Source organism: Cervus elaphus, chromosome 11, assembly GCF_910594005.1.
Source record: "Cervus elaphus chromosome 11, mCerEla1.1, whole genome shotgun sequence".
In the NCBI taxonomy this organism is placed as follows: Eukaryota; Metazoa; Chordata; class Mammalia; order Artiodactyla; family Cervidae; genus Cervus; species Cervus elaphus.
This window is the reverse complement of record NC_057825.1, coordinates 31,134,225-31,154,773: the sequence shown is the minus strand read 5'-3', so window position 1 is coordinate 31,154,773 and position 20,549 is coordinate 31,134,225. Positions and strand designations below refer to the sequence as shown.

The 20,549-nt window shown below is 38.0% G+C and overlaps 1 protein-coding gene across 5 annotated transcripts in view; it reads left to right on the top strand.

The window, feature by feature from the left end:
* The window catches only part of ITSN2 (intersectin 2), a 121,738-nt gene that overhangs the window by 64,930 nt on the left and 36,259 nt on the right, over positions 1-20,549 (top strand). For all 5 annotated transcript variants that reach the window (XM_043917282.1, XM_043917286.1, XM_043917283.1 and 2 more), the window contains 8 exons: positions 3,403-3,539; positions 6,520-6,656; positions 7,677-7,774; positions 11,391-11,557; positions 11,838-11,982; positions 15,145-15,350; positions 17,274-17,338; positions 19,789-19,955. In XM_043917282.1, the coding sequence (XP_043773217.1) occupies positions 3,403-3,539; positions 6,520-6,656; positions 7,677-7,774; positions 11,391-11,557; positions 11,838-11,982; positions 15,145-15,350; positions 17,274-17,338; positions 19,789-19,955 (1,122 nt within the window). The remainder of the gene's footprint in view (positions 1-3,402; positions 3,540-6,519; positions 6,657-7,676; positions 7,775-11,390; positions 11,558-11,837; positions 11,983-15,144; positions 15,351-17,273; positions 17,339-19,788; positions 19,956-20,549) is intronic.

Genomic DNA, 20,549 nt, shown 5'->3' with positions numbered 1-20,549 from the left:
CCTCATAATTTGATAAGAATAGTGCGAGAAAGGATCATTATAGATCAATTTAGCATAGAAGCAAAAATTCTAAATAATATTGAAAAGTTGAATATGGAAATTTATAAGACAGATACTTAGTTATGACCAAGTGGGATTTATCTTACCCAGGCAAAGGTGATTTGATATGTAGAAATGTTTTACTGTAATTTGCCATATAAACAAATTAAAGGAGAAAAACAATATGCTCATCTTTCTAAAGGCAGAAAAGGTATTTGATAAAATTTAGCACTTATTTATGATTAAAAAATGAAAGTTATTAGCATACTAGGAACAGAAGAAAACTTCCTTAACTTGAAAAGAATGATCTATTGTTCTGTTAAGATGGAGAACAGCTCTGGTCGTAAGTGCAGATTCTTTACTTGCTTTCAGTTAATTGATAGATTATTTTTAAAATCGAAGTATAGTTAATTTACAGTGTTGTGTTAATTTCGGCTGTCCTGCAAAGTAATAGTTAACTATAACTGTTAGATTTAACCAGGACTTCCTAGAAGCATGACATAACTCAGAGGAGTGAATCTAATGATGCTTTCTGGGATCATTGTAACTCAGATAGAGGAAATGTTTTTGGCAAGCTCCAAGGTACTCTTCATGTCTTACTGATATGCATAGACTATGGTTTATGTACAGTTAAGAGTGCCTGCAATGCAGGATACCCAGGTTCTATCCCTGGATCTGGAAGATCCCCTGTAGGAGGGCCTGGCAACCCACTCCAGTATTCTTGCCTGGAGGATTCCATTGACAGAGGAGCCTGCAGGCTACAGTCCATGGGGTCACAAAGAGTGGCACACGACTGAGGGACTCACCTTACCTTACCTGTGGTTTACATATTTTCATTCACCCAGTAAATACTAACTGAATGACTATAGTCTACCAGGCTCTCTCTTGGCCGGGATTATCTTGATGCAAGACAGCCATACGGTTGGAAGATGCTGCCTGTGATAGGAGAATGCACATAATGCCTTGGAGAGACACAGGAGGAATGGCTAATGAAGGAAGACTTGGAACAGTATTTTTTTTTTAACCTTTATTTATTTATTTGGCTGGTCTTAGTTTTGGCATGCAGTATCTAGTTCCCTGATCAGGGATTGAACCCAGGCCCCCTGCATTGGGAGCGTGGAGTCTTAGCCACTGGACCACCAGAGTAGTCCCTGGAACAGTATTTTAAAGGACAAGTTAGAGGGCTAACCTTGCAACCATACTAAGATCAGACATTAATTTGGCTCCTCTCCACTTTGCTTTTAAACTTACAATTCTTTTCATGACTTCAGCCAGTAATATAGCTAATATTTATTAAGGACGCACTTAGTGCCCTGCACTATTATAAGCACTTTATGTGTGTTAACCCATTCAGTTCTCATAGCAATGCTGTGGGGCATGTACTGTAATTAACCTCATTTTACAGATGAGGAGACTGAGGTTTCCTAAGGTTACTCAGCTAGTCACTGACAGAACCTGATTCAGATCTTGGGGGGTCTTACTCCAGACCCATGCTTCTGAAGTGCTTTCACTAAACCAAGCTACTTCTCCATAGAATGTAACCACAGTAGTCTTCTGCTTTTCAATAGAGTCTAGAGAAAGGTGCAACAGAGAAAACTGAGATCTGTAAGAGACAAAACTGAGATCTGAGATATGTGAAAACTTTGCTATGAATGGTGGTATTTGTATTATTGTTGCCTTAAGTCTTGATCTTAGACATTTTGGACATAGTATCTGGATACCACATTTACTCAGTCTAGTTAAAAGGGTTCACTTATAAAATATTTTTATTTCTGAAAAGAAATAGAGCTTAGGCTGTTTTCCTTTGTTTGCTCGTGGCTTGGAGTTTTTGTTTTTGTGTATAAATAGATGCCCCAAGACATCTTTTACCAAAAAATTCTATCCAAATGTGGTCTAAGCTCCCATCTTTGCTGTGAAGCTTCCTTTGTTTACTTTAGGTTTTTGTGGGAGTTTCTTTGTTTTTGGAGTTTTTTCCTCTTCCTTATCCCAGCCTTTTTCTACTGTCTTGTTCAGGATTCTGTAGATTCCAAGTAAAAGAAATTCAGTTCAAAATAATTAAGCTAAGAGTGGTAATTGGAAGAATACTAGGACCGCTAACTGAATTTGTAGAAGGGGCAGTTCCTAGACATGGGAGTGAAGTCAGAGATTTGGTTCCCCAGCACTCCTTCTTGCTCCACCTCTAATCTTTAATTAATCTTTGCTTCTCTCTTTCCTATGTTGACTTCATTTCTACCCTTGATGGCCTCACTGGGAAATGGGGCAGTCCCAGGTTTACCTTACCCTCACTTTAATGAGTTTAGTGAAGGAAAGGCTTCTTTCTCCCCTCCTCAGTGTATCTGAATCCTGGGAAGGGATTGTGGCCCAGCTTGGATCATGTGCATGTCCTTTGCACCAGTCATTCTTGCCAGGGGAATGAGGTGCTGTGATTGTTTAGATCACGTGACCACACTTGGGTGGAAGTGGGAGGAGCACTGAGTGTGACAGATTCTTCAAAACCACAGAGAAGGGTGGTTTTCAGGGAGTAAGGCAACTTCGCCAAAGGAGGACGAGTATGTTAGTAGAGAAGGGGAAGGAATGCAGAGTGGATAATCACAGGTTTCTGCTAAGACACTCAACTATATTCCAGATTTTGGCACTTTTCTCTACTTTGAGGCTGAATTCTTTGAAGACAAGGACTATAGACTCAGGAGTCAGATGGTCTTGGATTGGATCCCCTGTGAATCTTTATACTATTTTGCACAGAACTAGATGCTCAATAAACATTTAATTCCTGTTAAATACTTTTCATTATTTTGACCCACTCTAGTCATGGTTTTAGGTAGACATTATCTTTTCCATTTTAGTTATTAAATTATTTAATTATTTAAATTAAATAAATATTGCATAGTTTATTAAATAATTACTTCTGTGTTCAATATCTGACTGGATAAAAGTTATGGATAGCTTGGTTCAACTACACATGTCAAAACTATGACTGAACAAAATTCCTCTTCAAATGTTGTAACCAGCAAACTGTTTTCCCTGGATTTTTAATGGATTGCTTTTCTATAGAAAACGAAGTACCAAAAAAAAAAAGAAAACGAAGTACCAAATCAAAGACTTGGCTTGTAAAGGTTTTTGTTCCTTAGGAATGAATTAGTATAAAAGTAGTTGATTTTAACATACATTTGTCCTCAGTGGCTATATACCTTCAGTTCTTAATGTATTCAAGATTTTTTTAATTATCTTTTTTAAGACTTTTAATCTTTTTTACTTTAGTTTAACTTGCTTTCTGATTTTTATCTTTAAATGCAGTTGCCACATTTTTATGTAAGACAGAAGTATTTAAATCCATGCCATATTAACTTTTTATTTTCTCCTTAGGAACTGAGAGAAAGCTACAATACACAGCAGTTAGCCATTGAACAGCTTTATAAGATCAAACGTGACAAACTGAGGGAAATTGAAAGAAAAAGATCAGAGTTAATACAGAAAAAGAAACTAGAAGATGAGGCTACAAGGTAATGTAGTTGATAAATTTATTATACTATATTGCTACTAAAATTCTAATTTTTGTTGCCCATATCTTTAGTTTGACTATGAAAAATATAAGGGGAATAAAATTATTATCCTAAGATGCTAATTAGATTCTAAAGTTTAGAAGTTTAGTCCTTCTTTTGCGGACTGAGTTTACAGTAACCAATTGTAAATGTTCCCTTAGTGAAAACTATAGGCTTTGGAGTTCAACCTGGATTATCTTGATCTGCCATTTACTATCTGAATGACCTTGGTTAAGTCACTTTACCTTTTGGAACCTCAGTTTTTACCATCTGAAAAATAGAAACAGTAATGCATACCTCATAGCTAATTCAGAATTAAATAAGATTAAAGAGCCAAGGCAACCCACTCCAGTATTCTTGCCTGGAGAATCCCATGGATAGAGGAGCCTGGTAGGCTACAGCCCACGGGGTCGCAAAGAGTCGGACACGACTGAGCAACTTCACTTCACTTACTAAAGAGCCAAGTATAACGTTTAGTGGGTAATAAGCACTCATTATTTTTGTCTCTCCATAGTAAATCTATTACTGTTTCCTGAGAAATCATAAAAACCAAGTACTTAATTTTATATAGTATTGAGTGCAGAAATGCCATGTTGATACAGTTTTCTTTGTATATATCTGGGCTACATCAACTGCCTACATTTGTGGCAAAGAAAAGTGAGACAGTTGTATATCTGAAGCATAGAGCCATTCATTTAGAGACTTCACATGACTTTTTTTTCTATCGGTAAGATTCTACTTCTGATACGTTCCTATGTTTCTCCCAAGTTCTCTAGTGTCAGAAATTATTATAATTAACAAATATCAGCACACCAGCATTTCTTTACCCTGGAGAAGAGTAGAAGAGTAATGTCCATGAAAGAGCTACTGGGGAGACAAGAAAGACACATTACCATATAGCAGGCCTGTTTTCTTACTGACTTCAGAATAACCACCTCAACACATTTTTATTTAGTGGTCACTGTTGACTGTGATGCAGGTAATCTCTGGGTTACTCCTTGTCTCTAGAATCCTCATAATTCTAGTAGGGGATTCAGACAGCTAAGCAAATAGCTGTAACATTTTTTACTCCAAGACTCATACTTTTGTGACTCCCTAGCAAGAGATGCTGGAATAATATAGGTGCAGAGGCAGTAAGTTTAAACTAAGGAGGTTTTTATCTGCCACCAACTTGCGCAGCAGTGTGTGCCCAAGGGACCCGTGCAGTGGCTGCACCACCGGTCACCGTGCTAGGGTTTTCTGTTGACACGTGCAAGTATCTTGATACCTCTCCATCATTGCTCGTGGTTCCTTTCAGCCCAGTAGACCATATTAGCAATACACTTATTTTCATTTTATTCATCATCTTCACACATTATCCTACTTTAGTAGAGGGAAGCAATCAGAACATGTAGGATTGGTTCAGAGCTGGCTCTTAGTACTACATCTTGACTTCTTGGCCACTTGCCCAGCTTATGTTGCCTTCTCGCCCAAAGCTATTGGTGATAGTCAGGTTTTCCCATTGTAGGTCTGGTCTCTTTGCCTTTTGTCCAACTTTTGAAGCATCTTCTGGCCCTGGACCAGTTTCTCATCCACAAACTTAGAAACTTTACCAAAATTTAATTTTATATTCTCTTAGTTCTCTCGTCTTTTCTTTATCCCAATAAATATGTGGCAAGTACTCTGATAGTGGTGTTCATAATGCTATGGCAATTTAAATAAAGGTAGGTTGGGTCATCCTAGACATGAGAGACTGTCAGGGAGCGTTACCAAGGACCTAGGAAAGGGAATATTGGTTGGAATTACGTCAAGACTGCTAGAGTAGCATACTTCTGAAAGGAGAGGTGGATGTCAGTTACAGAAAATGCTAGAGAAAGCACTCTGCAAAGTGATAGAGGGTGTAGGAGGGTTTGCAGAGGGTTGAGTGGAAGCTAGTTGTGTGATAATGAACCAGGAGTATGAAGTGTAAGACATTTGGGGGATGAGGAGAAAGGGTTCATGACTAAGTGGGTCTGCAGTTTTTAAAATTATCTAGTATTTCCAAATTCTTCCAGGAATTATAGGAATAGAGATACAGAATTAAGCCAAGACTTTCACCTTTGTGGGGCATAAGTGCCCCCCAAAACCCAGGATGCATCAGACACAATTGTCACAGACCCTGATAGTGTGTGCTGAGGCTTGAAGAAGGTGTTAAATTTGGTGTTGACTGCTCTGCCTTCAGTAAGATCATCAAAAGTATGTGCAGGAAGAACTGTGGTGAGCATTAGTTCTGTATAATCACAGGTCATCTTGACTAGCTAGAAACCAAGCTGCAGCTGTATCAAATGTCATAGAAACTTGTACAGAAGCACAGACCTCTCGAGGAAAAATGATCTGTTATCCAAAATCTATCAAATGAAAGAGACTCTTAAGTGATAATGTAAGAAGTAATCTGTCTGTCCAGAAGCATTTCCTATTTCACAGCAATGACTGAATCCCTAAAACAGGGATTAGCTAGAATAGTGAGAGTAAGAGTTTGACAGCAGTCCTGGTGAAGAATCTAGAGAGAAGGGAAGGAAATTTAAATACAGTTTTTATATTTGTTTTCTGATTAGTTCCATTTCAGTTTTTTTCCACTTTTTTTTCCCTTGGGTTTGGGAGGTTGGCTGGGCAGGAAGAAATCTGAGAGTGTGAGAAATTGTTAGTCATACATTTCAGCTCATCTGTTTGTCCATAGTTTCTCTCTTGATTAATTGATTGACTAATTGGTTTTCTCCTTCAGCCCTGATTCCCTATGGTTTCCCCACTTCCCCCCCACATGTCTTTACTGTATGTAATAAATACATAATTATGTTTAAGATTATATTTAAATATATAAGAAATATTAATTTTTCTTCAGTTTGTCAGGAAGAAGATCTATTATATTTTTATTTTGCATAAAAGAAATTTAGGACATTATGTGAACTTTTTCTTTTTTATAAAGGAAAGCAAAACAAGGAAAAGAAAACTTATGGAAAGAAAATCTTAGAAAGGAGGAAGAAGAAAAGCAAAAACGACTCCAAGAAGAAAAATCACAGGAAAAAGTTCAAGAAGTGGAGCGGAAAGCTGAGGAGAAACAAAGTAAGGATAAGGATAAAAATAATTGGTTTGATTTTTCTGAAACAGAGTAACAAAAGCAACAAGAAAAAAAGATTCTAATGAGGCAAAAAGAAGAAGAAGAAAATTTAAATGGATGCTAATTCTTTTTCTAAATTAAACTTGGATGAGAAGATGTAATCTTACTAAAACAGATTGAGGGTAGAAATCTTAAAATGACACAAAGAAAAGAAAGTAGTCATCACTACCAATGCATAAACCTGGACACAGTGTTTATAATTGAAGTAATTTAAAATACTTTATTTCATTAGTGTAGCTAAACTGTTTATTTTAATGAGGTAACAGTAAACTGTTCTTTGCACAGTGAAATTTTCTCAGATGATATAAGGTTGTTTTTGGTACCCCTCCCCAGTGTATTTCTAAAATATTAACAGTTTAAGTAGTATTGTATCTTTTCTGGATACACATATTTTTGAATCCTTAATAATGATACAGTGTATTAAAAATTTTATAAGTTAAAGCATTTATTCTACAAATGAACAAAGTAAAATATCTTTAATCTAGTAAGTCTAGTATACTTGTGAGCCCTTCTGCTGTTTTTGTTTTTAGAACCATACTGATGAATCTGTAATTAACGCTGTTTATACTGGCTTACTTCCTCATCTGTGACCTCCCTTCTGTGCTCATCTTCCCCGTGATTCTGACCTCCACAGATCAAATTAAGCCTCTTGCAGCTTAGTCTCCCTCCACCTGGCCCATCTCAGTCACCAGCCCTCACCTTCCCTTATCCACGCGTGTGACACATCCTGCCAGTCGTCTCCTTGTTTTACTGCCTCCTGCTTAGGACAGTTATCCTTGTTTGTTTTTTATATTGATTCTGTGACTGTTAAAAATACTTAAATCCAACAAGCCTATGTCAAATGGATTCTCATTATACTGTTTGATGCTCAGTTTGTTTGTTTTTTTTCTTTTTGAGCTCTTCATTGAGTCATAGCAAAGATGTGTATCTGTGAAAGAAGTAAATAATAATAATCTTCTCTTTAGGTGAGCCAGCTGGTACTTTGGTGAATTACAGAGCGTTATATCGCTTTGAAGCAAGGAACCATGATGAAATGAGTTTTAATTCTGGGGATATAATACAGGTTGGAAACTAAGTCTTTTTTTTTTCCTCATGAATAAGCTGAGTGCACTGTACTATTTTACTTTCAATAATAATATTGAGTATACTATTATGGGGCTTCCCTGGTGGCTTAGATGGTAAAGAATTATACAATAATTTACAATTTTAAAAATACATCTTTAGCGTTACCTCATTTGGTTCTTAAGATATACTACAGATCTGCAGAGGACATTACAGGTAAGGAAGACTTACACAAGCTGTAATCCTCAGCGGCACACTGCCACCGGGGAGTGAGGGTACATGTCTTTGCATTTCTAAACCCAGTGTTCTTTTCACTAGGCCCTGCTGCTTTATGCCATGAAAAGTGACACTGATTTTGTTTTAATAAATTATCAATGACATTTGGGAGAGCTAGTTATTTTCTGACAACCATTAAAAGAGTTGAAGGAGTTAGGTTCTGTAGTTCTAACTAGATGCAGAAGAAAAAGGATTTTATTGTATAATCACAAGCCATGTAAAATGGATGAATAGGAGAAGATGCAGGGAATAGCATTGATTGAGCTACTGTGATACATTAGGAAGAATGCAGGCTGTAAAAGCATGGTGACTTGGACTTCAGTTTTCTTCTTAGGAAATAAAAGTGATATTACCCAGATACCTAGCCAGTGTCTGTTTTCTTTTTTTAACCTGTGTTTTCACCAGTTTGGTGTATTTTATCAGTTGAGTAGCAAAAGCCGAATGGTACCTGGACTAGGGTTTACAAGAACCGGCTCTTCAGATGCTCAGTATCCTCCCCAGCTGCACACTGCTTCTGTTGCCCTTGCCACGGTGGCCGTGCGTAGCTGCTTAGCTGAGGGAGGTCCGTTACATAGGCAGCTGAGTCCCGTCTCCTGGCCCTGCCATTCCTCCTTGTCTGGTTGGTGGTGACGAGGCAGTGTCCAAGAATGAAGAAATATAGCCTGTCTGGGCATGTCCGGCCAAGAGCCTACTTATATTTTTGATTAAATCTTTTGTTTCAGCAAATTCTTGTTGGAGGCTATACTAGGCTAGGGATATAGTAACAATTCACAGTCTCTGAATAAGTTTATAGTTTATTGAGAAAGATAGACATCCCAAGGAAGTAGAAGAAGGGTGTGGACTGCTGTCCCCTCTAGAACAGACGTTTCCCACAGTCAGAGAGCCAGTCTGGTGGTGGTGACAGCAGGAACATGAGGTTAGCTGGAGTTTCTTGAGTGCTTATGTTCTCTGCTGAATCCTTGATGTAAAGAATGTCGTGAGTTACTGTCAGATATCTGATTTGGAGGCTTCCCAGGTAGCACTAGTGATAAAGAACCTGCCTGCCAATGCAAGAGATGCAAGAGATGCAGGTTCAAGCCCTGGGTTGGGAAGATCCCCTGGAGGAGGGCCTGGTAACCCACTCCAGTATTCTCACTGGAGAATCTCCATGGACAGAGGAGCCAGGTGGGCTACAGTCCATAGGGGTGCAAAGAGTTGGACATGACTGGAACAGCTTAACATGCATGCACACACCTGATTTGGACAGCTTAGTTAATAATGGTGTTCATTCACTAAGAGAGGAAGATTAGAAGGAGGAAATTTAAGTGGGAATTATAATGAGTTTAGTTTGGGATGAGTTTCAGATTTCTGGGCAGCAGTTACATATCCAGAGGTATCTAGCGAGATCGCTGGCAAAGGTCAGAGGGGGCCAGTTTGGATGTCATCAGTGTGTTGTGATGGTCATTGAAGACATGACTGTGGCAGAGCTCCCCTAAGGGGAATAAGAAAGGGGGAAGATGGCTTACGGTGCACTCTCTGGGAAGCATGGACACTGAGGGGAGCTGGAGAAGAATGACGAGAGGAAGAAACAGAACAGAGTTTAGCGTCAGGGAAGTTTGAGAGGAGTGGCCCACATGTAAAACCAGACAGTGCTTTAAAAAATAACCATTGTGTTAGCAGCAGCAGTTACTATTAACCTGGAGGAGAAGAGTATTAGTTGAGTGGAGTAGTGGAGGAAGAAGCCAGATTTCTGTGAGTTGAGGAATAGTTGGAGGGGAGGAAGGAGGAGACAGTGAATATATAAAACTCTTAAAGGAGCTTGGCTTCTGAAGGGGAGAAGGAAGTGAAGGTGGAAAATAATGACAAATGGGGATTGAGGGAAGTTGTTCTGTTTTCTCTTTTTTTTTAACTTGGCAGAAGCTTGAGCGAGTTTAATGATAGAAAGGGTCTGCAGAGAAAAACAGTTAATGATACCAGAAAGAGTAAATTACTAATAGAGGGAGATTTTTTTTCCAATTAAGCTATAATTTACATTTAGTAAAGTACACAGCCATCAGTGAATAGCTCCAGTAATTTATACACATATGTAAATCTTTGAAGGGGCTTCCCAGGTGGCTCAGTGGTAAAAGAATCCACCTGCCAATGCAGGAGATATGAGTTAGTCCCTGGGTCAGGAAGAGCCCCTGGAGGAGGAAATGGCCACCCACTCCAGTATTCTTGCCTAGGAAACCCCATGGACAGAGGAGCCTGGTGGTCTGCAGCCCATGGGGTCGCAAAAGAGACACGACTTCACAAGTAAAACAACGACAACATAAATCATTGAAGCCACAGTTGAGGTCAACACACAGAACAGAGAGCACTCAGGAAGGCATCTCAGGCCTCCCTGTCAGACCTCACTGTTCTGACCAATGGATGGAGATGAGAAAGATTCTTGACAATGTGGAGGGCTTGGGATCTAGAGCCCAGGAAGAGGGAGAGGTGGAAGGACTGGGTACATTTTCCTTTGTGGTTGGAGGGCTGGATGAAAGAGTAGATGGGATCATAAATTTTGCTGAAGTAGAGGTGAGGTCAAATCTGAGGGCTTCTGTATTGTTGGTACGATAGGAGGCAAGATCTAATCAACTTAATTTGAGAAAGTGGCAGAGGAGGTTTGAGAGAAAGTGCAATAAATTAGAAATTCCTCTGAACTCTGGCAACATTTTTCATCACAACCTATGTTTCTAGTCTTATCTGTTAATGCTGTTTTTGAAGTAATAGTTTCTCTAGGCCTGTGAGAATTTATGTAAAATTTCCTAGCTTAGGTCTCTATGTAAACTGCCAACTAGAAATCAATTATAATCATAAATGACAAGTATGAAATTGATTAAAATTGACCGCTTACAAAGCAAATCTGGCCTAACTCTGAAGAATAAATGAATGGGCATTTTCTTTTTCATAAGGTTGAAAATATTAGGAAACAATATTAAAGAAATTATGCTTTTAAAAGTTTGTAAGAAAAAGAGGAAGTTAGTATTTGAACACCAGTACTCATACATTTCAGTAATTCCTCACCTTGAGACCAAATATTTAAATCAGGTTTAGGTTGCATAATTCCTGGGGTTTGTTGTTCTTGCCTTCATGGAGATTCTACTGGTCTTTGTGAACTGTTTTTGTGTATTAACTTGGATTAAATTAAAAATTTAAGTTTAAAAGGGCACCTTGTCAATTGTTAGAGGTAGTAACCTATTGTAGAAAATGCTTTAGCTATGTAGTTAGATGGACTTGATTCTGAAAATTAGGCTGCTGGACAGTGTTCTGCATCTCTTCTCTTTGCAAATATGTGGCTTTCCAACCACTGATAATTCTTCTTTTTGTTTCCATAGGTTGACGAAAAAACTGTAGGAGAACCTGGTTGGCTTTATGGTAGTTTTCAAGGAAATTTTGGCTGGTTTCCCTGCAATTATGTAGAAAAAGTGACATCAAGTGAAAAATCTGTGTCTCCTAAAAAGGCCTTACTTCCTCCTACAGTATCTGCTACCTCAACTTCTGAGTAAGTTTTTAGCTAATAACAGAATTTATATGTTGCTGCACATGTTTGAATCCCTAATATGTATTTCTGTCAACCTGATATTTAATCATATTGTAATCTGCACTGGACTCTGTCAGAGTACCTTTTGTTCCAAATTTAATACTGAAGTTTACTAAATAAAAACATAGGTCATGATTTTTTTTTTAATAATTTGTGTTTAAGCACAATGTATATTATATATGAGTAGATAAATTGGTAGTACTTCATTAAGTATACTTATATCATATTGTTATATTTATAGGTCACTTTCTTCAAACCAACCAGCATCTGTGACCGATTATCAAAATGTATCTTTTTCAAACCTGAGTGTTAACACATCATGGCAGAAAAAATCAGCTTTCACTCGCACTGTGTCCCCTGTGTCTGTATCACCGATTCATGGACAGGTTTGTATGTTTCATTTTTGTGTGTTTTATTCTTTGACATTGCTCCTGGTTCATGTAAAATAGAATGAAGATTTTTGCAAAGGCTTCATTGATTCATTTACCAGTTTGTAGCATTTAGTTTAGGTTCTTAACCATTCATATGTGATACAAAGTTGAAGAAATTATTAGGGGTTTCTCAACAATTTATTTTCTTAGTAACAAATTGCTACAAGCTAAGGTTTCTAAACTCAAAATATCATCTTTACAAATTTGATTATATTCTTAATTTGTAGTTATTGTAAGAAGAGCTGTGGGCTTAGAGGTTTTTTGTTTGTTTGTGTTTTCCTTAAATAAGTCATTGTGTGAGAACTGTATTATATGTGTATTTAGCCTCTGGTTTAGATGTAACCAAGATGCAAGCATTGTTACATTGCTGGTGGTTTAGTCACTAAGTCATGTCAGACTCTTGCAACCCCATGGACGCCTGCCAGGCTCCTCTGTCCATGGGATTCTTCAGGCAAGAATACTAGAGTGGGTTGCCATTTCCTTCTCCAGGGAATCTTCCCGACCAAGGAATTGAACCCAGGCCTCCTGAATTGCAGGCAGATTCTTTACCGACTGAGCTATAAGGGAAGCCCATTGTTACATTAACATTATTAAAAAGAAATTGCAGACTTTATCAGAACAGAGTCCTGCAGATTTCAGCTTACTCAGAAAATGTTTATTGTGTGACCATAGGTCCTAGGCATTTATTCTGTGCTAGAAATTTAATGGAAGAAAATTCTGTCATTAGTGAGTCATCAGCTAATGAAGACACAAATAAATAACTGTATGAGAAGTGTTGTAATGAAGATATTTTATGAAATCCTAAGGGGTATACAGAAGAGAGAGCATTTCAGTTCAACCAGTGGGAATCAGAGCAGCCTTCACAATGGTTAAGGCATTTCAGTAGAACCCTCAAAAATGAGCAAGCTTTTAACAAACAGAAGGAAAGTTATTCATGTGAAAGAACAATTGGGGGAAAGTCAGTGAGGTATGTTAACACAGGAGTTTATAGGAAACAAGAATTGTTTATAGTGTGGCTAGATTACCAGATTCATAAAGAAAGAGTTAAAATGTAGTTGGAGAGAGAGGTTGAGATTTATTTGTGAAGCATTTAATGCCATGCTAAGCAGCTGGCAGTGGAAAGTCCATGTGAACGTCGCTCAGTCGTGTCTGACTGTTTGCGACCCCATGGTCTATAGCTTGCCAGGCTCCTCTGTCCATGGAATTCTCCAGGCCAGAATACTGGAGTAGGTAGCCGTTCCCTTCTCCAAGAGATCTTTCCAACCCAGGGATCAAACCCGGGTCTCCCACATTGCAGGCGGATTCTTTACCACGTGAGCCACTAGTGGAAAGCGCATGAAGGTTTTCAAAAGGAGAGCTGAGTTGTGTATTTTAGAGAGAGAACTCCGGCAGTCATATAGAGGCCAGACTGGGAGAAGGTAGCACAGGGAGGAGACCGCCAAAGGGAGGATATCACAGTAGTAACAGGTGACGCTGTGAACCAGTGTCACAGAGGTGAAAATATACAGAAGCAGAGAGGGACTGAAAAAAGTATTAGTTAACCAAAATTTGGCAATCCTTTGCATGTGAACAATGAGGAAGAAGTTGAAGTTAAAGATACCTCTTCAGGGTCTTTAGCTCAGGTGACTGAGGGGATGGTGGTATCATTGTGCAGTGCAGGAGGAATGGGTTTGGTGAGTTCTAAAAGTGATTACATTTCAGATGTATAACTTAGGTATTTGTATACCTAAGCATGAGGGCCAGGCCCAGCAGGCAGCTTGATTTACAAGTCTAGAGGTCAAAAGATAAAGTTACAGTTAAAATATAGATTTGAGGGCTTCCCTGGTAGCTCAGTGGTAATGAATACACCTGCTAGACACGAGTTTGATCCCTGACCCAGGAAGATCCCACAGGCCACAGAGCAGCTAAGCCTGTGCACCACAACTACGAGCCTGTGCTCTTAAGCCCAGGAGCCTCACCTGCTGAACCCACGCAGCCTAGGACCTGTGCTCCACAACAGGAGAAGCCGCTGCAACAAGAAGCCTGAGCACCACAACTGGAGAGGAGCCCCCACTCCCTGCAGCTAGAGAAAGGCCTGCGCAGCAGCAAAGACCCTGCCCAGCCAGAAATAAAATAAATAAATAAAAGCATATAATTTTTAAAAGATACAGATTTGAGAAGTCCTAGGCATAAATAAAATTTTAAGAGAAATCACATGAAACAGGAAGAAAAAGAGGCTGGACCAAAGAGGAGCTCTCAGTCACCAGATGGTGAGCTTCAGGAAACTGGAGGGGTTTCAGTGATGTCACCACCAATCAGAGATCAGGGAAAGTAAGGGTTTGAAGAAGCTTTTGGCTCTGACGTTATCAGTGACCTTGTCAAGAAGTTCAGTATTACAGCAGTTGCAGAACCTAAGTTAGAATGGACTGAGGGGTGAAATTGGAAAGCAAGTGCAAGACTTCTGTTTCTTTAAGGAAGTTAGAAGTAGAATTAAGGAGAGAAGTGAAGAAATTAAAGATTCAAAAGAGAGAATTCACAACGTTACAAATATTTTTAGAAAATGAGAAGACACGGTAGAAAGTTTAGAGCCCAGGTAGAGGGGTTGGCCTTATCAACAAAACAGAAACCCTCCTTCCTCTGAGAGAAAAGAAAGGAGAAATAAGAATATGAAGAGGTTATGAGACAGAAAACAAAAGTGGAGGAAGGTTGAGCACAGCTGCATCTCCATTCCTAGTGGAATAAACAGAATCCATTGCAATGAGGAGACTTGGAAGTGAGGAGAGAAAGGGTTTCCCTTTTCATTTGTTATGTGATACATACTTAGTGGGTCTGTGAGTACGCGTCTTCAGTACCCAGGGTTTGCCTTCCATACCTATGGTGCTTAATGCCAAGGTGTTTCCCTGAATGGTAAGTGTTGGGTCTTTAAATTCATAGAAGGCTATTCAGATGGTTGTCTGTCATATATAATTTTAAATCAGTTAGTAGATAAAGATTATCTTAAATCATCATTGATAATAACTCACCACCATACCAAAATGTCTCCTGTTTGAGCAGTAAGTATGTTATATCCTGGGAATCAGAAATCACAATTGTCATTGTTTTCTGTTTGTTTTTAATTTTGTGGTTTTGTATTCACAGGGACAGGTTGTAGAAAACCTGAAAGCACAGGCCCTTTGTTCTTGGACTGCAAAGAAAGAAAACCACTTGAACTTCTCAAAACATGATATTATTACTGTCTTGGAGCAGCAAGAAAATTGGTGGTTTGGGGAGGTTCATGGAGGAAGAGGATGGTTTCCGAAATCTTACGTCAAAATCATCCCTGGGAGTGAAGTTAAGCGGGAAGAGTAAGCACTTAGTTTTGTGTGTTGACATGAGATGTCGATGTTGCCAGTTTCACTGATGAGTCAGCCACAGTACAACTGGCTGTGCAGGAAAATTAGAAGTTTAAACTTAAGTCTGAATATCAGAATGGTAATTCCTAAAGTGGAAAAAAATCATACCTAAGGTATTTGTACCAGTTTTAGAATATCTTTTATTCTAGTTATTTCAGATTCCTAGAGTTTTCAAAGTGCTTAAAATTTTAGATTGGTTGCTTTTTTTATACTAGCAGGTCAGTTAGAGAGGTTATTTTTCATTTCCTTTGGAGCTTTCTCCCTTGTTGTTTACTGTAAACTGTCAATATTTAGATAAATCTTTACTGCGGGCCTCGCCTCTGCCTCTCATCTCTGGATCTCCAGAGTTCCTTTGCAGGTCACCTTTCTTGGTGCTCATGCACACTGTGTTGTAGCTATTTCCCTTCTTACCTATATTCCTTATTAGGTCATAAGCTCCAGGAGGTGGGATTCACGTCTTTTTTGTTCATTTTTTAGGTTTTTGATACCTAGTGTGATCTTAATGCCTAGTAGCTGCTCAATCATACTTGCTTAGTGAAGAGAGGAGCTAATGAAAGAACACACGAATGAAACTTTTGCATGAACAAAAAACAAAACCAGATGGGGTCTCTGGTCTTTATTTCCCAGTCTGTAGGGGAGTCAGGTCATCAAACATCTTTACTGCCAAGAACTAAGTACTCTAATGTAGCTGTGGGTAATTATCACTTGTGTTTTATGTGGAAGTTGGTCTGAATAGAAAAGCAAGATAATTTATTGAAAAGGAATGGGGTCATTGGAAATTAAGATCCTTGAGTTCTGATTCTACTATTTTTGCCAGACTGTATGGGGTAAGCCTTCTTGGTCTCAAGTTTTTTCATTAATTGAATGAAAATAACTAAAAAATCTTTAAAAATTCTTTCACTGCTAAAGTTCTGTACATTAAGTTTTAGTTCAAATGTCAGAAGACATTTACTTTTCAGACTGACATGGAATTCTAGAGTGTGTGACGGTAACAATAGCAACAGTAATAGCTGATGTATGTGCTGGCACTGTGCTAGACCCTTTATGGTAATTATCTTATTTAAACTCCATAACATTTTACAGAGAAGGAACACATAAACACAAACAGGTTAAGTTTAAATGCTTAAAGGACATTTCTAACTTTTCATTCGATTACTGATCCTTTCTAACAGATAAGGCACGCACCTTGAAAACCTGCAGTAACGGAGAATTCAGCCAGGCAGTCCATTCAGTGTGCCCATGAGTTGTAGTAAGAGTCCACTTTTAACCTGAAAACTGCTTCACTATATAGTTAGTCGCATCTTGGGGATCCCTGATACATATACAGATATCTAGTTCTTACTGCCACAGTTTTCCAGATTTTTGAGAACAGTTTCCTGGGTTAAATTGAAAATAAAAGCTATATATGTTCCCAAATCTAAAAATAAAGTGCTATTATTTTATATATTTTTTAAATGTATTGTGCTGTAAACAAGTGGTAAAATTTATAATTGCCCTTATTTTTTTCTAACCAAAACCCAGCCCTATATGTGCTTCACCAAATAACTGCCCATTTACCAGGGCCTAATGTCTTTTAGATTTAGAAAAGCAAAATAGCTCACATTTGAAGAACTATTTATAAATCATACTGAAATTACTTAGATTTTAAAATTTTAGTAGTTTGTAAGTAGGCAGTTTATAATCCACTAGTATTTTGTGTATGAGCGTATTTCTAGCTTGTGTACTGAGACAATATTTCAGTTAATTTTAGCCCTTAAAAGAGCACACTGCTGAAAACCTGCTGTCTTCATCAAACCATCTTCTTTATTTACGTGATGATACCTTTTTTATTGTATTATTATTTTTTTTTATCTGTTTTGTGTGTTTATTTGGCAGACCAGAAGCTTTGTATGCATCTGTAAACAAGAAACCTACCTCTGCAGCCTGTACAGTGGGAGAAGGTGAGCTTTTGTTAATTTGTAAATTAGATGGAGGTCAAATTAGCTACTGACTAATTATATAACTGACTTCCCACAGTTGTTACCCTTATTGCTTTTGTGTCTTCAGTGTTAAAGTGAAATTAGGAGAAACCTTGCTGCCGCTATATTTCACATGAATATTTAGGAGATAGAAAATATATGACTGAAAATACTTGACACTTTAAAAAAATCAGTACTATAAAAGTTCATATCATTTCAGTTCAGCTGCTCAGTCGTGTCCGACTCTTTGCGGCCCCATGAACCGCAGCACACCAGGCCTCTCTGTCCATCACCAACTCCAGGAGTTTACCCAAACTTATGTCCTTTGAGTTGGTGACGCCATCCAACCACCTCATCCTCTGTTGTCCCCTTCTCCTCCTGCCTTCAATCTTTTTCCCCAACATTAGGGTCTTTTCAAACGAGTCAGCTCCCAGTAGCATATTGGGAGCTGGGAAGTTCATCTTTCAGTGTCCTATCTTTTTGCCTTCTCATACTGTTCATGGGGTTCTCAAGGCAAGAATACTGAAGTGGTTTGCCATTCCCTTCTCCAGTGGACCACATTCTGTCAGACCTCTCCACCATGACTTCAATAAACAAATAAATAAGCATTGCAATGAGATAGCATGAAATTTTTTGTTTTCCTTTTATTATATATTATAGATGTTTAAAATACAAGGAAATTTTAGTACATTTAGTTATGAATTGCCTTTTTTTTTAGCCACACTGTGCAGCTTGTGGGATTTTTAGTTCCCTGACCAAGGATTGAACCCAGGCCCTTGTCAGTGAGAGCATGGAGTCCTAACAACTGGCCCACCAGGGAGTTCACTGAATTGCATTTTAATTACAGTATGCCACATAAATCATTAAGTAGGATTTGAAATCAAGATACACTTTAATCATAAATATTACAAAGAAATTTTTGTTGCCCCTTGGGTTGTTTGACTATCTTAATTTTGAAAATGTGTTGAAAAATGTCTACCCTTATTTCAGACAGTGTTTTTATGTAATAGTTATATAGATTTATAAATTAATTGTATATATCCATTGTAAAACTAGTTGAATAGTTTACATTTTGTTTATATTGTTCAAGAAAATCAGTTTAATAGTAAGTTAAACAGTTTATTCATTATCTACTAGAGATTCTATGCTAGAGCCTAGAATTATTCATCATATACAAGGATGAATAAAACACAGTTTCCTAGGTACTAACAGTAGAATGGGAAGGATAGGCATATAATTGTAATAAATGCTGTAACAAATGAATGAAAACACAATTTTGAGTAGGACCTATGAATCCACAGAGGTGGCCACATTGAATCATCTTAAACAATGAGTAGTATCTTGCTTAGTGATGAAGAAAGAGAAGGCTTGGTGGACAGAGGGAAAGGCGTGAGCCAAGGCTCAGCTGTGAAAGGTTAGGGAACTTAAGTTACCAGCAAGCCTAGAGCCAGAGGTTTACTGTGGAATAAAGGCAGTGGAATGATGCTAGGAAAGTGGTGAGAAACATTTTGGAAAGAACCTGGCTTGTTACAACATACCTTAACCTTGTGGTCAATTTTTGTTTTATTGAGTCAGCTAAATTGAATAGTATGGGAATGTGGATAGTAAATAGTTTCTGTATCATGGTTCTGGTCATCTTCAGTTTATGATCTGCAGATCAAATTTCATGTCAACAAATATAAATACATATAAAAACTTACATAGTTCCCTTAAGGTTATTCATTAACAAATATTTATGGAGCGTCTATTCCATGCCAAGCACCGTGCTAGGAGCTGGACCATTGTGATGGAAACTGGACTCTCATACTGATGTTAGGTGAAGAGTTGGCATTTGCATAACTGTATATAAAAGAATTAAAGAGAAAAGAATTAAACTATATGTAAGAAGATTAAAAAAACTTTTCATGTCTTGACCCTGTAGAGATACTGATATGTATTTGTAGCTTTGGGGTTATTCTCTGTGACATGATGATGATGATGATACAGTGGGAAAAAAGAAACCTGTGATAAAGCTTTCCATCCATTCTAAGTCGCTTCAGTTGTGTCTGACTCTTAGATCCCATGGACTGTAGCCCACCAGCCTCCTCTGCCCATGTCATTCTCCAGGCAAGAATACTGGAGTAGGTTGCAGTTTCCTTCTCCAGGAATCTTCCTGATCAAGGGATCGAACCTGTGTCTCTTACAATTCCTGCACTGGCAGGCGGTTTCTTTACCACTAGCACCACCTGGGGAGCCCCAGACTTTTTCTAGTAATTATTAAGTAATTACTTCATTCTACTTTCTGCCTTAACATCTCTTTACATTAGGTTTCCTTAAGTCACAAAGTCTTTTACCACAAATTTACTCAAAATCCTGGAAATTAACACTTTTTTTTTTTTTACTTCCGTAATCTTATGACCAAAATTAGTTTCTTTTTTCTTTATTCCCTACAGAGTATATTGCACTTTATGCATATTCAAGTGTAGAACCTGGAGATTTGACTTTCACTGAAGGTGAAGAAATATTGGTGACCCAGAAAGATGGAGAATGGTGGACAGGAAGTATTGGAGACAGAACTGGAATTTTTCCGTCAAATTATGTCAAACCAAAAGATCAGGAGGTAGAGTTCCTTTGGTATAGAAACAGAATCAGTCCTGTTGCTCAAGCTCATGTTTATAAAGGAGGCTTACATGTGGTTTTGGTCGGGCTGCTTTGGTTACAAGGAGACCATTTAAGGTAACTCCAATAAAATATAGTTTATTACAGAGATCCTGTTAGATAAAGGAGAAATGATCTTATGAAATTCCAAGAACAAGAGCCGTAGATAGAGCCGGGCCTCATGGTAACTGAAGTTAGGGAATGGTTTGGATTCAGGGAGGCTTAAAAGGAATCTGTAAATCTTTAAGGCTCTGACGTTATTATGACCCAGCCCACACTTGGAGTTCCTGCTGCCTTTCTCACACCACTAGCAGCAGTTCTCAGACTTTTTGATTTTAGGAACTTTGCACATTCTTAAAAGTTATTGAGGACTCCACAAAGTTTCTGAAAATATATGGCTTATATCTAGCAATATTTCCCATATTAGAAATTAAGACTGAAATTTTTAAAAATTTACTAATTCATTTTGAAATAACAAAATTAAACCTACTATATGATGACTTAAATAACTTGCTTTTAATGAAAAACAAATATGTACTTCTCCCTCTTCAAAAAC